Source organism: Condylostylus longicornis, unplaced genomic scaffold (genome assembly GCF_029603195.1).
Source record: "Condylostylus longicornis isolate FDR11 unplaced genomic scaffold, ASM2960319v2 ptg000009l, whole genome shotgun sequence".
Taxonomy (NCBI): domain Eukaryota; kingdom Metazoa; phylum Arthropoda; class Insecta; order Diptera; family Dolichopodidae; genus Condylostylus; species Condylostylus longicornis.
The window spans coordinates 1,970,770-1,988,232 of record NW_026577978.1 but is presented as its reverse complement, the minus strand read 5'-3'; the positions used below and the strand labels follow the sequence as shown (position 1 = coordinate 1,988,232).

Genomic DNA, 17,463 nt, shown 5'->3' with positions numbered 1-17,463 from the left:
ACAAACTTAAACAAAACAAAATTTTTGTTCTTCTTTTTTATCTTTACATTTGCACAATACTACAGGTATTTATGTAGCGTTTTTAAAATATTCATGATCACTAACTAAATGTAATAATAATTTTTTGATATTTTTATTTTGCCATTTCTTTTTTTTTTACTATTTTTTGAAGGCAGAAGAAAACAGGGTTATAAGAACAATTTATTGCAATCATAGGCAAAAAACAACAGTCACAAATTAGTTAACAGTGCGAATAATAATATAGAAATTTGTGACAAGAAAAACACAAGAAAAGAAAAAAAAACAGATAGGAAAAACATTTACAAAAAAAATTGTAGAAATGAAGTAAAGGAAAAAAAAATGTGCCTATTAAATACATGAGAAATAAAACGAGGTTATTGCACCAAAAAAAATAATAAGAAAAAATAAATAAAACGCACACCGTTTATTAAACTAGCAAAATGAAACAGTGGAGTAAGCAATTGCACTCGTAGTAAAAAAATATAGAAAGAATATCTTATATAGCATTTATAGAGCTATATAGAGTTAAAGAGCGTAGTAATAAAATAGATGCAAATATAAGTTAATTTTTAACTTTTATTTAAATGAATAGCAAAGAACACTGAGAAAATAAAGATAAATTTATATTAACACCGAAAATTTTCTTTTATACATAAGCACACAAAATTATATAGAAGTGATAACTGCACGTTTTTTAAAAATAACAATTTCTTACAATTGATTCTAATAATTTTAATATATTTTAGCACAATTTTCTTTTTGAGGTCGGTCCTATTAAATATTTTTGGGAATACATTAAACCCACTAAAAATGCTGTATAATAGAACATTGAAACGGCGGCAAACGAACAAATTCATCCTTAGAATTATTTAGATTAAAGTTCAACTGTTTCGAATATACACGAAGTTAAGAGTGAAAATAAATATAACAATTTTATTAAAGTGAGCAGAACTGAAGTATGTACGGGAATTTGAAAATATTTTTCTGGTTATGTCTACTAATTATTTTAAAAACAAAATCGTACTCAAAATTCTTATATAATTAATTTCAAATAGCTATAGAGTCATAAAAAGTACATGTTTTTACAGTACGCCTAATTATATGTAATATTTTTTTCATTCATTTAAGAATTTATCCTGGCTCAGTTTAAAAAAGAAAATAAATTTTAAAGTACTTAATATCAAAGACCTGTTTGTGAACATTAAAATCATTATAATTGATTTTCGATGATATTTAAGCTTGTATATATATTATAGGTTTATTTAAATTCGTTTACAACAGAAAATCACACAGAAATTCATATGACATGCAAAAAATTCATACAATTCATTTAATACTCGTAAATAACGAAAATTTTATTACACCCTAAATTTTAATTTCACTTTTCATTCAAAAACAACTTAATACAAATATTTTTTAATTCAGTTTTAATAAAAAAATCGTTAAAGAAAATTGTAGATCTCATAATTCGTACACGAGACACTCAGCATATTAGTCGCTTATCTAACATTTTTACAAAAATGAGTTATTAAATTCAATAGAGTTGTAATGTCCTAAATAATTGTTCTATATTTTCAAAATACTTAGTTTACTACTTTTTACACTCTATTTCGATATAAATTCGTTCTTATCTTTTAAAAATTTTCTTAAAAATTAAATATTTCATTCACAATTTACTCGAAATGTCTCATTTTTGCAAGTAGGCCAATAATGCGCTGAGTGCCTCATACATAAGATCGATTTATACATATTTTACTGTGGTAAATTTAAATAACATTTTTATGCTATATTTATACATATTTATTTCGAAATAATAATTTATAGTACTGCTTATAATTTTATTAAACTTTTAGTTGTAATTTTGTCATTTTTGTTTTTCATTTAAGTACTACCGTATTTTTAAAATAATCAGTGTTATTGGGGTTAAATATAAGAAAAAAAAAATTATTTTTCTCTTTTCAGTTAAATATTTTATAATTAAATTTTAATATAGAAAAGAAAAATAATAAAAATTAAAATAAATTTTTTTTGTTACTTACAAAATATTTCGAGCGGTTGATGCATTAAAACTCAAGGTTTTTTCTTTAAAATTTTATTTTCTTTCAAGTCTAGTTCGGTTGTGTTTCGATTACTTATTAAAAAACAAAAAATTAGGTGAAATAATTACATAAAAAAATTATAATTTTTTTTTTATTTTTATTTTTCACTTTATATATGAACGTAAAATTGTTACTTTTTGTAGTACCTGTTACATGCATTCATATTATATGTTTATATTTGCCAATATGTCACATTATTTTGTCATAATGTAAAGTAAATGACATAAAAACAAATAAATTTCTATATTGAATTGAACAGTATATATAATTGACTAACTGTTATAATAAAGAATATTTAAATGACACAAATTCGATTACTGTCATAATATACATATACATAATATGTATAGAATAGTTTACAACTAGAATACAGCACAAACGACATTTGAAATGGTTAATTTAAATACAAAAATTCTAACAGTTATATAATAAATTAAAATTATTAAAATATATTAATGTAATTAATATGTAATTAACATGTTAATTAACAAACTACTAGCTACAAATAATTTTAATTTATTGAAATGAAATTTATTAATGACATAAAATTATTTTGGAAAAATACACAAAATTCAGTTCAATTTTTCATGTTTTCGTTTTAATATGCTCAATATCTTGGTTTCGTTGTATTAGAATTGAATTTTTGGAATTTTATAATTGTTGACTGTTATTTTAATAATTAATCATATACTAATTATCTTTTTCATATTGCAATTTTTTAATATTCTTGAGTTCTTAATATAAAACGGGTTTGTCTGTTTTTTGTTATTTTAATAATTTTAACAATTTTATTGAATTATTAGTGATCAAATTGTGGTTGGTAATGTTATTAGTACACTTATGTATATTTTTTTGTTTTTTTTTTTTTTCCTTCTTCACTCCTAGGAGGAGTATAGGGCTAGTGTATGATAGATCATGCCCTAGTTTCTTATAGTCATAGAGAGTTAGCTAGGTAGGTGACTAGCCTGCCGTAGTTTTATTTATATTATTTATTTGAGGTTATTAATATTTACTGTTTATTTTTCTTAGTTTTTAGTATCGAATATTATGAATATTTGAAAATTACTTGTTTTTTAATATTTATTAGTATTGCATATTAAGTTATATAATATTGAATATAATTTTTTATAGTGACCTGACCGGGGTTTGAACCCGAGACCCTTCGGTTAAAGGGCCGGTGCCATAACCACTGCACCAATGATCAGATCACACTTATGTATATTAATTATTGTAAAAATTTTGTTATACATATAACAATTGCTTAGAAATTTGAGAGCGCTGCTGACATATCGTCAGGAATTTAACATATTTTGTTACTGTCACGTCAAAAAATTTTTATTTTTCTTAAATTTTATTAATAATTTCTCTAATTGTGTATTTAAAAATATTTTTTATTAAAATTATTATTTAAGTTTAACTTGTATTACACAATTTTACTACATTAATTTTGTCTTTTTATTTTTAATTATTATTAATCATTTGTTGTTGTTATTGTTGTCTCCTTTCTTTGCCTCCTTAAGAAAGAAAATGTTAATTTTTTTTTTCTTAACCTTCTGTTTAACTCTACAACGACTACAACAGTAACAACAAAAAAAAATTTTTAATATTTTTGTTTTTCTTTCTTTTTAATTCTCTTATTTTCTCTTTCAACTTTTTACTTTTATTTTTTATTTTTTATATTTTGTTAATTATTTTTATTTTTTTTTTCTCTTCACTATAATATTAGCTATGTAGTTACACCACTTCTTGTGTGCACGCACTTAAGTTTACTGTTGTTATAATAATTGATTTTGTTGTTGCTGTCATTTTTAACATTATCATCATATTATTATTATTATTATTATTATTTTGCTGTTATTATTGTTGTTGTAAGCTTTTTTGTGGCTACTGCTGTTGTCATTTTGTTTTTATTTTGTAATTTTTTTGTTATTGTTTTTATTATTATTATTTTTATTTATGCTGTCCCTTTTATTATATTTTTTTTGTTTTTAAACTTTTCGCATTTCTCTTTTTCGCTTTAAATATACAAATTTGTTTATTTATGTAAAATGTATAAGTATACGAGTATAATAATTATGAAATTTTGTTGTGCATTGTAGATGATGCGTGCGTATTTATTAATTGATTATATAAAATTTGATATAAAATATTAATGTGTATGCTGAGGTATATTATGTACATATATAAAACGTTAAATTAATATTTTAGTAAATTAATAAATGCTTTTTGCTAGCGATTTTAAAACTTAAAGTGGGCATTAGTTATTGTGAATTTCATTACTTATAAAATTGAAATAATCTTAAATTTGCAATAACATATGCTTTATGGGGATTTTAAAATTACAAGGAATAAAATATTAATATGAAATAATTTAATTTATATATCATACTGAATTTCACTGAAAATCCACTGAAAATACATGTTTTTCATACATAGGCGGAAATCCTATACAAATTTTAAATTTTTCACAAATATACAAGTATTTCTCTTCAAAAATTTACTCTATCATTTAAATTGAAACTATTTAAAGTAAATTTCATTCAATTCTGTGAAGGAGATTAAATATAGCAGCATGTTCACTGAATCATAACAAAAATATGTAAAGGAAACCTGTAACATAATTACAAATACTTTTATTCAATACTAAAAATTATTTTAATTTACTGAAAGTACTAAAAGGGTTTTTAAAATTCCAACTCAAGCATAACACTGACATTATTAACATTTTATTTACTGAAATAATAAAAAAGAATTCAAAAAACAAGAAACAAGGAAAAAAAAGTTGTGTGTCCTAAAATGAAAATTAATTTCTTTTTATTTTATTTGATTTTTTTTCTCTTATTTTTCTTTGTTCTTTACGATTTTTTTTTCGATTACGCATCTTTTATTTTCATATTTATTTGCTTGTGTTTTGTTGAATTTCATCAATTTATCAAAAATTATTTTTGAAATAAAATCTTAAAAGAAATACACATTCCTCCTTCATCTATGTTATGCACATAATCACGTATATAACATTTTAATTATAAACAAGTGAAGAGAATAGATTTTAATTTTCTTTAAAAATTTGTAATTTTGAAGTTCTTATTTGAAAATTTTTAATGGATTTTATTAATAATATTTTTCTAAAATTAAAATTTTTTATGGTTTTTATTATTGTTTGCCAAAGCTTTGTTTAACTACTTTAATTTGTTATTATAAAATTCAATTTGGTTATAAAATAAAATTTTGATTTTATTTGAATTTTTTCACTCTATATTAAATAAAAAATATTTAATAACCTTTGAATAGTTACACAATTATAAAAAATTTTCATTTAAATTAATATCGAAAATTCGATATAATTTTAAAAAAATTGAATAAAATAAAATCCATCATTAAGGCTAAAATATTTTTATTCCGAATTATTCAGTTCTGTCAACTATTTTACGTAATTAATATTTAAATCACTTTTCTTAATTACACATTCATTTCTCTCTATGAATACAATATAAATAAATACATTGTAGGTTATAGGCGTGAACCAGTTTAATAATCAATTAAAAATTTAATGAAATAAATTCCGATTATCATAATTTAATTGAAATGTCATTTAAGATTTGAATGATTTGCAGATTATTTTCACATTTTCATTTATAATATTGCCGCGATGAGCTCAAATTTACACTCGATTTTAAAATATCAAATAATTGATTTATTTAAGAAAAAATTCTTTGAAACCAAATACGATATACATAGGCACTTCATAATAATTATTTTTCGTTGTAATCATTTGAATAGAGAAGTATTTAAATACAATTTTGCAAAACCAAATGAAACAAAATTAAATAAAATGAAAAAAACAACAACAACAACAACAGCAACAGTGTATATATAGATACACACAAATTACCACATTTAAAATTTTTATGTCAACAATTATTATTTCCTGTTATTTTTTTCTCATTCCATGTATTTTTCCAACTTTTATGTCAATTTTTTTTTTTATTTTTACTTTTACTTAATTCTTTTTTTTATAATTAACACTTTTTTTCCTCTCTTTTCTACTCGTTTTTTTTCTCTTTCACGTCAACATATTATACTTATTAAAAATAAAAATTTTCTTAAACTAAACCATTGCTAAGTGCTGTGCTGTGTAAAAAAAAAAAATGCACCGTAAAACAAAACAAATAAAAAAGAGAGACACTCAAATATGACAACACTAAAACGTCAACACTTTTGTTTTGTTTCTCTCTCTCTCTCTCTCTCTTTCTGTTATTTTGACGATTGTATAATTTTTTTAATGAGATTTTGTATTCAATTTTCCAAAAAAAAACAATCAACAAATAAAAATTGTAGGAAAACCAGACGATAAGGGACTAGATTTATACAATGTATGAGTACAGATAATATTAAAACCGTTAATTTTTTATTTTATTTTTATGTTTATTTTTATGTTTTGCGTTTTTGAAACGCTTATGTTTTTACTATTTCGTAGTTGTTTTTGTTAAAATTTGCACTGTTTTACTTATTTTTTTTTATTTTCTATTTTTATTACAAAATATTTTTGTTTATTTTATATTTGTAGTAAGAATCTATATACATATATTTATGTATAAAAAAAAATATTAATAATAAAAAAAAATTTCCACCGGTTGATCGATTGATCGATCGATCGAACACACAAAAAACAAAATAAAGAATGAAATAAGAAAATATGAGATTTGCGAATAAAACAGAACAATGAAAAAGGAAAAAAAAATTGTTGACAGTAACACACGAAAATACACGACAAAAGCAAAACCATAAAAAAATAATATAAAAAATATGAAAGACAATACGACACACTTATACAGACTTCTTGACAGGAGTTTTACTACCGCAGAACTGTCATTTACTATACGATAAAGTAAAACGTCGAGTGGTTGTATATTTTTTTTTTTATTTTGCTTTGTCTCTTATTTTATTTTAATTTTTTACTTTCTTGTTTATGTCTCTTCTGTTGTTGGTTATAAGTATACAAAAAAAAAAAAAACAAACATTCAGGATTTTGTAAAACGGGGGACACGGCAACAAAAAAAAAATTGTAATATCATGTCTGCTAAAAATGAAAAAAAGAAAAGCACAAAAATACGAAAATTGCACACAAAAAGTATAGACGACAAGTTTAATGTGTTCCATTCCACTCCAAGAGTATACAAAGATTTTATTTTTAACACAAAATGCGTTTTAGTATAATATGATGGTGTTTAGATTTAGTACTATGATGGCTTTGTAAAACAATAAAAAAAAGGAGAAATAAAAGGAGAATAAAATGACAGAAAACATAAAAGAATCCACACACACACACATATTTATGTAAGTGCATGTATAAATGTATATATCGAAAAAAATGGGAAAAAAGGAAGGCGAGAAAAAAATATACAAAATTTTTTTTATACGTATTTTGGGGCAATCTTAATCTATTTCTCCCAGTTGGGCCGTTTTTGGAGCCCTCTAGTCTGATGTTGACGGATCCAAATTAATAAAGGAATACGATGATTCCCCTGACGAGTTGGAGAGATATTACAAGATAGTCTTTATGCTGTTGTCAGAATATTACGGTATAGACGGGTATGAAAAAAATTCTCGAGAGTGAATATCCACGTACCGGTGACATGTTTTGCGTTGCGTCATGGGCGAATGGGAGGAGCGAGCCAGCTTTGATCATTTGAACATCTGTCGCGACCTTTGTCAGTTAAAAAAAAATTTGTGTCTCCTTTAAAATCGGAGCGAACAGATTTGAGGTTATTAATGGATTTATTTACTGGACATTGCTTCTCGATGGTCTATTTGAACATAATAGGCAAAACGGAGAGCACGATCTGTCACCACTGCCTTGAAGAGAGCGAGACTTTGAAGTATTTGTTGTGTGAATGCGAAGCGATGGATCATTTGCGACTGAGATGATTTGAAGTGGGTTTGTGACATGACTGCAGTCCCTCAGCTCAACATGGCAACAATAATATAATTTATCAGGGGACTAGAAATAGCGTTAATGCTAACAGAGACAAACAGCTTTTGGGTCGATGTGAAAGGGGGGAATAGGCCTATTTGACTGAAATATTATACTGTTAATTTATAATTTTAATTTTTATGTCTAGCTGTTATATATATATAGTTAAAACTTACCAATATCTTTGCCCATATAATATTCCTTCATATATTAAAATAAAACACCAACAAATCTCAATATTTTTCACTTATAAATTATTTTTCAGAAGAAAAAAAATCTTTTTATCCCTGTAACACAATTTCACAAACACGTGTTAACTTAACTATAACAAAAAATCATAATATGATAAAAGAAATAAAACAAGAACAAAATAAGAAATAAAATCAAGAAAACAACAAAAAAAAATTTTATTTTATAAACTTCCGTTCAAATGTATAATTTGACTAAATGTTCGCAATTATTGATTTATATGATTATCCACAATTAACAAGCAAAAGAATAAAAAAAAATTTGCAAAAATATTTTATGAACACATCCGTACATATGAAAAGTGTACCTACGTAGGAAAACTACTATTCACGCATACACGCATAAACTTTCAAATTCATACACTTAAATGAAAATTTTGTGAGAGTTTAAAATTTTTAAATTCGAAATTTCCTGAGAGTTTTTAATATTATTTTCTTATTTTAATTCTTCTTTTTCTTAAAAATGTTCCAACTGAGGAAAAAACGAAAATCAAAATCCAACGCTTAAAACGAAAAATAAAAATATTGTTGAATGACAAACAATAACTGCAACATCACACAGCTACCGTATAAATTAAAAAAAAAAAACAAAAATAATAATAATAAAAAAAAAAACGGCGCTGCTCGTACAAGATCTACAATTTGACTGACAAATACATTCATATTCAAAGTAGTAAGTTAATAAAAATTATAAAAATTAAAAAAACAGAAAAAAATAAAATTTCGATATGAAAAGTGCATTGAATAATTATTACGCATTTCAGTTCAGCAACATTTTAAGATGCAAAAATACACAGATGACACACTATGCAATCGTGCTATGTAATTTTTTATATATGGTCAGCTACTTTGTCTAGTAACCGAAAACTTAAAGTATAAAGAAGAAATCGATTAATATGTCTGCCGAGTTTACCATGTGCTGTGCATGTGTGCAAAATCCTATTTTATCATATCATATGCTTATCATATTTAATTTGTGAATAAAAATGAAGGCCAATTAAAAAATTTGACATTATCTGAGCTTATTTTGAAGTTGCTTTTAGACGTAATTTACCCGAAGTTACAAATTTTAATGAACCCCAAATCTTGAATAATTTCATATAATGAAATATAAATGTTACGAGTATTGAAAGAAAATACATGCTATTTGAAACAAAAGACTTAAAGGAGAAACTTGTTTTTTAAAAATTTATATTGGGATTGGGAAATATTAGGGCTAGTTCTGAAAACACCTGAAATTCGATAAAATTTTATTAGTGATTCATCATTAAAAAAATATAAATCATTTCTGAATTTTATAGATTGAACGCTTTAATCTATAGTATTTGAAAGCTTTTAATCTTAATAACGACTATCAAATCTTTGTGGATAATATTCCCGTTATGAAAATATAAAACCATCTACCAGAAAAAAAAGTTAGTAAGTATTCTTCTCAGGTGTTCTTAAAAGTATATCGTTTCTTTTAAGGGCATTTAAGATTCTAAACCTATATAATACTCCCAACTATACACCATTTGATTTATTTACAAATATATAGGAAACACTCTGTTAAATTTTTAATAATTTTTGTTTTTATTATGTTCGCGAATATGTTTGTATTATTATTAACGAAAAAACAAAAAAAAAAAAAAATAAAAAAAAAGGATTTTTTTTCACATTATAATCAAAAGACACATGGAAACAAACGACTATGATGAAATGTGTATAGACGACAAATTTAATGACAACGGATGCACAAATGTCTGATATGGCAAACTGAAAGAAAAAGCAAAAACAAAGAAAAGGAAAATACTCAGTCAAAAGAAACGGTGAATGAAGTATAACAAAAAAATAAAAATTTTTCAGCTACAGGCGCTTATCTTTTGGCCACAGACAGTTTATTATAACAATAGCATATAATATTATAGTAGTATTGGAATCATGACGAAATTAATGTGATATTACTTTTGATATTTTATTTTTGATTTAATTTTACACTTTCTTCTTATTATAGTATGGTCATCGTTAAGTTCCTGTATAGAAGATTTATGTTTTCATTTATTTTTTGATTTTTTTTTTATTTAAATCAAATTTTTATTTTTAAGTGGGTCCAAGTAAATATAATAAGGGTTCATTTAAGCATATTCGCATGGTATTAATAATGTGAGTAAATTCAATTTTGAGACGTAAAATTAAAATTTAAATGTGATAATTATTTTATGTTCAGCTCATTTTATATTAAAATTATTGCCGCATAAATTCCATCTACCAAAATCTATCAGAATAAATTTGCATCACTACCATTGCCCTCGAAACATATTATTATATACAAAGGTCTGTGTATTTGGGAAATAATATACCTAAATAGGCAGAATCAAAACTACCTTGTACTTTATACTATAAAAATAATATAAACCCATTTAGCTGTTGTTTGTCTGACTTAAAGACACGAGGTGTGATACACTTGAGTCCTTTGGTCTCAATTTTCTTGATTATTGTCTTAAGATTATTCAATGAGAGCACAATCATACATAAAACAAAAGACTTATACGAGAAACTTAATTTTTAAAATAAAACTTTTTCAATACTTTTAAATTGCAAATTTTACAAAATTTCCTAATCCTTTTGCCGCGGAAACTAAATAAATAATGAATTTCAGTTATTAAAAATTTTAAATGAACTGGTTTTGAGTATAGACAAAATTTAATTTACGGATACTTTTATTAAATTGCGTCAACTTAAGCATTATATGAAGTTTCCCTATTTTAAAACAAAAAACCGCAACAAAAAAGTAAAAAATAAAAAAGACCTTTTGTCGCCTTTGTATTGTGGTTAACTACAATTTTATTTACAATTTTCTCACGATATTCAATATCATTTCGTATTTCATTTTTACACAATAATGAATGTATGTGTAGTAGGTCCGGCGTATATTGTATTACCATTATAAATAATAGTAAATGAAATAGAAGAGAAACTGAGTATAAGAGAAGAATTGAGTAAAAATGCGAATTCGCATTTGCATTTGCTTGATAGATTTTATTAAGTTAATAATTTGTGTCGCGCCACTAAACACTTTTATATGAAAAAAATTTTCTATTGAATAAGAAAATTTAGTTTTAGAGTTCAATCAACCATAACACAGAGCGAATGTTAAGGATTTTATTTGATTATTTATTTTAAATGTTTTGAAATTATTATAAAATTGTTGATTTTAATTAATAAATTGACTAATATTTTTGAAACTGTGGATTATTATCTCAAAATTACGGTGTTAATATTTTATTACGGGCCAGTACAGAACATAAAGACGTTAACAATGTAGTGTAAAAATTACACATTTAATAAAAAATTTAAAGAAAAATAAAAAATATAATATAAAATTACCTGTTGATGAACTAATACTACCAGCTTTTCTTGATGATCTTGTTGGTAATGTATAAATTGCTGTCGCTTTACGAAATCTTTTCATTTTAACTGGATGATTAATTCCTCCGGCTTCTGGCAATGATTGATTAAAATTTATTTGATGATTTATTTTGGCATTAAGTGATGTATTTAATGATACATTTTTTTGAGGTATTATTAAAGGTGTTTTCAATTGATTTTCTGCAATTTTTATTGGTGATGTTGATATTAAACTTGTATTTGTAATTTTAGAATTTTGTATAATTTTTTTATAATAATGATTTGATTGATTTAATTTTGGTAATTGTAATAAATCAGATTTTTGTAATTTTGTAATTGTACGGGATTTTGGTGATGAATTTGTTGAATTACTAAAAAGAACAAAAATATAAAAATTAAAGAAAGGAAAAATTATTTGAAAACAATTATATTTCAAGTCATATTTTTAGTAACTGGCATGACGGTTTTGTTGAGTAACTGCTATAACTTTAATAGGTTTTGAAAGAGTGGGCATTTATTTTAGACTTTGTGAATTAAATTATTTTCTAAAAATCTAATATTATTTTGAGATCTAAAGTGTACCATTTCCTTCAGCTAACCTTTTTAGTTTACAGGAATAAAATTTTAAATTTTCATATTCATTCGAGTACTTGTTTAACCTTTTAAATCTTGGTTTTAAATAAAATGCTATGGCATCGAGAAGCGTAATTCTTTAGGTTTTACAAGAAGAAGATAATACTACTCCATTTCATATAACAGAGTTGTAATATTCAAAAAAATTTTTTATTATAAAAAAACCCATCAATTGCTGCAATATTCCTCCAGGTACTGTATATTATACCTAAAAAAGGTTTGTTTCATTTTTAAGATAAGCTACAAAATATATGAAAAAAAATCAACATAAACGCAAAATGAAAAAAACTAAATATCGAAAAGAAAGGTCAAGACAACAAAACAAAAAAAAATATTGAATAAATAAAAAATGTGTAAAAAAGTGTGCCAGTTCAATGATGTCAGTGCAAAAAAAACAACACAAAAACCGCGTTATGTTGAAAAAGAAGGCAGCAATTACTTCAAAATGAGTCTAAAGAGGAAAAACAAGAAATGACTAAAGTGCAGCAAAAAAAATGCCCATCATGCTATTTACCATAGCCTGTATTTTAAGTTTGAATGCTGTACTGCAATTTGAAGGGTATGTACTGAGTTTATTAAGTGAAAAATCAAAAATTTTAATTGCAGTCTATAAGTGGAAACAGCAAGTTCTATTAATTTGCATTGTATTACTTTGAAATTTTTAAAAAATTAAATATTATTGATGAAAAAAAAAAAATTGATAAAAATTGCATATATTTAGGCTCATGGTGATACAATGCTAATGTTTATTTCATATTTACCTCTAATAAAATTTCAGTATACTTCTGTGTGAGTGTGAATATTTGAATTCATAAGAAAAACAAAATAATAAGGAATTTTATGCTCCAAAGATCGGTAATATGTTTTTCCGAACTCTACAGTTTTCACGAATTCATCAGAATGGACAAGAAATTTTGTGGAGAATATCTTGCAGTTGAAAGAGACCAATATAAGTTTATGTAATATAATATTAAATAATTTAATAGACTATTTCTATGTTTACCTTAAAGCTTTATGATATTTACAAAAAAAATCTGGACGTATTCTATAACGCCATAAGAATTCTTCACATATCTTAAGTATATCGGAACTATTATTAAAGGAATCAAATTCACCATCTAATCCAACATTATCATGATGATCATTATTATTATTATTTAATGTAAAATCACTATTGTGAATATTATTACTGTCATCGATACTATTATCACTACTATTGTTATCGTCATCTACTAAATCATCATCATTATTATTATGATTGCTGTTATTACGTGATTGTAAGTGATGACCATTAATGATAGTTACTTTTGGTATTAAATTACTTTTTTTTACAATATTGCGCTGTTGGTGGTAATTGTGTAAGCGATTATCAACAATATTTTTACTATTCAATTCAATATTTACATCATTATTATAATTATTAGATTTAACATTTTTTTGTTGTTGATGTTGCTGATGATTATATTGGTGATATTGTTGTTTCTTATGTAATTGTTTTTGTTGTTGAAAATTTTTAATAGTAAACGGGTTTAATGCTTCACCAATAAAATCTGGTATATGATTAAAAAAATCGGATGTTCGATCATAGCTAGCAATTGAATTACGACGTTTCTGTTGTTTATTAAGTATTTCAATATCATCAATATTAATAATTTCTTGTGATTTTTTAATTAAATCATTTGTTTGTTTTAAATCAACATATCCAAATACAGATGATGATGTTGATGTTGGTGAAAATGATGATGATGGTGATGATGAAGTTATATTACAATTACTATAATGATTTATCATCGTCGTTGTTGCTGTTGAGGTCGAGATTGTTGTGATTGGTATTGTTGAAATTGTTGGTGATTTTTCTTTAATTTGTTTTTGATACTGTTTATTTGATTGAATTCGATTATAGTTATTGTCATGAGATTCTTTTGAAATTTTTTCATCATTTTTTGTTATAATTTCTTTAAGATTTGTTATTGAAAGTGATTTTTTATTGATATTTGTTGGTAATAAACACGATTTTTTAAATTTTTCTTTAATTGTTGCTACCGATGTTATTGATGAGGATGGTTTTATTGTCGTAGTAATTTGACTATGAGTATTATTATTGATATTATGATTTTTCTTATCATTTAGATTTGGTGAATAAAATTCGACTAATTTTTTTCTAGGTGCTATTTCTGACTGAATTAATATTGTTTCTGTTGATGGTGTTGGGCGTATAGCCTGTTCATATGTTTCGTCGGGAAGCAACATATCATGATTGCTATATTAATCAAAATTTTATAGTTTAAATAAAGTTTTCTTAATCATTTTAGATGAGAACAGTGATGAGTGATGAATTAGTTCTGAAATAAAATCAAAATTATGCCATTAACAAATTAGAATATTTAATATTTTCTAATATAATATCACAACAAATAATTATCACAATTTTAGGTATCGCCAAAATTAAAAAACATGGACACTAGAGTCTTACAAATTGCTGTAGGTGAGAAATTTTATACAAGCAAGTATATGGTAGATATTTGGATCAATAAATCAAGAAAAAATCATTAAAATGGTATTCCCGAGCTGATATATCAACACCATCCATTCGTCCGAGTTTAAAATATTGAATACTTTTCCCATTCTTCTTTTCTTTTAAATAAAAGAACTTCATCTGACAGATTTTAACAATTATTTTTCTTTTGTGTCAAAAAATATATTTCGAACAATTCATTTAATAGCTTCTTATTCTTAAAAAATGGTGTGAAATTTTTATTAAATGATTTTTTCTTCCTAAACAATTGAAAGCGTTTTAAGAGTGCGGTATATATATTTCAAACCAAAATGTGTATGTTATGTGCAAAGATCTACATATCTAAAGTTTTTGATTTATTGTTGTTTATTTCAGTATAAAAAGGCCTGTAGCATTTTCTCTATGAATATTTTTTAGAATTTTGCAGTAAATTTTAAATATGTGTTTGCACAGTAGAATCTTTTTAAAAAATTAGATAAAATTGATGAGTGTATGAGTTTCAAGTTTTCTTAAGATTTTCCAATATTAAATATGATTTTCTAATAGAAAATGATTAAGAAATCTCTCATTTAATTTAAAATATTTTTTCAATTTTATTATAATTTTAGAAATAACAGCTACTTCTTTTTATATAATTCCTTCAGTCTTTGAATAAGGTAATCTAGGTAAATCCACCTTAGAGTAAGTTCTTAATGGAATCAACTGTTAAAATATTCCAAATTAATTAGAGCAGAAAATATTAATTTCATGTACGTACATTAAATGTTATACACTTTTATGCTATATCTGCATACTGAAATTAATATCTCTGATAATTGGATGAGATAATAAGAAATTTGTTATTACATAATATGTACTTAATAATCGTTTTTAGTGAATATTGCAATTAACTACATGTGCTCTTAAATTTTCAAAAGGTAATTGAATTAAAATTTCTTTATTCTCATTATTTAATTTAATTTATTTTTATTTTTTTTATTAAATTTTTTTAGAAATATATTTATATATCCGCGGCTGGAGGTCTCTCTTTTCAAATGCTATTTTAACATGGTAAATTTATGCCATTTATTTTTAGATAACAGAACTTACCTACAATAATATTCTAATTGTTTATGTATGTGAATAAATAATATTCATAAGTAATAATAGAAATAAATAATTTTAATAAAAATAATGAAAGAAAAATAAAGTTAATTTAGGTATACGAATATATTATGGCCATTTTATTCTTTAACCGCTTGTGGCAACCTGAAATTGACAATATGTTATTCTTCATCTTCTTCTATTCAATATTAAATTTCATTTGGTTTTTGTTTCATTTATTAAAAGTAAGAAAATAGGAGAAAAAAGTGGGTATTAAATTACCATTTTTTATATACTTATCTTATTTTTAAATATTTTATTGTAATTTTACTCTCGGATTAAAATTTTAAGACAAACCTATTTCTTATAAACGTTTGTAATACAATTAATAATTATTAGTAATATTGTTGCCATAAAAATGTATATAGACACCAACAGACAAAACGTAAGAGGGAAAACAATAGAATAATGATAATTTTATTTTGCTTTTGTGGAAAAATGCTTGTGGCTGATTATGATCATAAGTGGTATAAGGAAATAATAATAACTTTGTAAGAAGCAAGAGAGAATACTGAAGGTCCTCCACTTAGGTGCTTCCTGAAAGAATGTTATTTCGAATAAAGGGCCATTTGAGGAGGTAGGATTTGGAGGGTGGAAAAGCACTTGCATATTCTTTGAGGAAGTTGAGAAAACTTCGATACAACTTCTCTGTGAAGGGGTTGAACATTTACTCTCTGTGGTTGAACAGGAAGACCGTAACCAGTTACAATCAACCATAAGTCATAAATCAACCCTTGGAAGATTTTGAAATATATTAGGAGGATAGGCCGCTTGGAAGCTTAATAGTGTGAAGTTCTGAGAAAGAAATAAATTCGCATGCCTTTGTTGTATGATTATGTTAAAATCGTGTTCTCAAGGAACTCAAAATGTATTAATGAAAGCAGAAACTGAAGAAAACAGAAAGTTTTGGTATATCCCATAGTAAACAGTTAATTACGGTTATTTGAATGTCATGGTACAGTTTTTTATATTATTTTTCTATATAGTTATATCAGGTTACAAAGGCATATCACAACAAAAAAAAAAACAAAAATGCTTATATTATAGCAGTAAAAGGAAAGCAAAAACCCATTATATCCAATAATAGTCGTCTTTTGCAGCAACGTAGACAATATTAATCTTTATGACCATTAATATATGAACAGATTTTTTTGTTTCATTTTTATTTTATTATTAAATGCACATTATGCACTTCGCTTTTCTGATTGTATTTACAGTAAGTGTATGTTCTTGTGTGATCACCTGACAATAAGGTCTATATACTATTATTTTCTCTTTCTATATGTTTACTTTATTGAATCGTGTTATTATTATGTAGTTAGAATATAAATTAAATAGAAGTGAGTTTGCACCGTGATATTTAATTATTTATTGATGTACGTGTTAAAATGGAATGTGTCAATAGATATTTGATTGGGTGTCAATCATGTACATATTATAATT

General features: G+C 24.4%; 2 protein-coding genes across 2 annotated transcripts in view; both read right to left on the bottom strand.

The window, feature by feature from the left end:
• LOC129618527 (unconventional myosin-Ia) overlaps positions 1 to 11,928 on the bottom strand; it is a 101,766-nt gene extending 89,838 nt beyond the window's left edge. The window contains exon 1 of the mRNA XM_055533322.1: positions 11,709 to 11,928. Coding sequence (XP_055389297.1) covers positions 11,709 to 11,793 — 85 coding nt within the window. The 5' untranslated portion in view covers positions 11,794 to 11,928. The remainder of the gene's footprint in view (positions 1 to 11,708) is intronic.
• A 372-nt stretch (positions 11,929 to 12,300) lies between these two features.
• Positions 12,301 to 17,463, bottom strand: part of LOC129618547 (putative uncharacterized protein DDB_G0282129) — a 59,984-nt gene continuing 54,821 nt past the window's right edge. The window contains exons 2-6 of the mRNA XM_055533353.1: positions 14,073 to 14,704; positions 13,794 to 13,973; positions 13,553 to 13,703; positions 13,366 to 13,480; positions 12,301 to 12,328 (exon numbers count right to left, since the gene is read on the bottom strand). Of these exons, the coding sequence (XP_055389328.1) occupies positions 12,301 to 12,328; positions 13,366 to 13,480; positions 13,553 to 13,703; positions 13,794 to 13,973; positions 14,073 to 14,612 (1,014 nt within the window). The 5' untranslated portion in view covers positions 14,613 to 14,704. The remainder of the gene's footprint in view (positions 12,329 to 13,365; positions 13,481 to 13,552; positions 13,704 to 13,793; positions 13,974 to 14,072; positions 14,705 to 17,463) is intronic.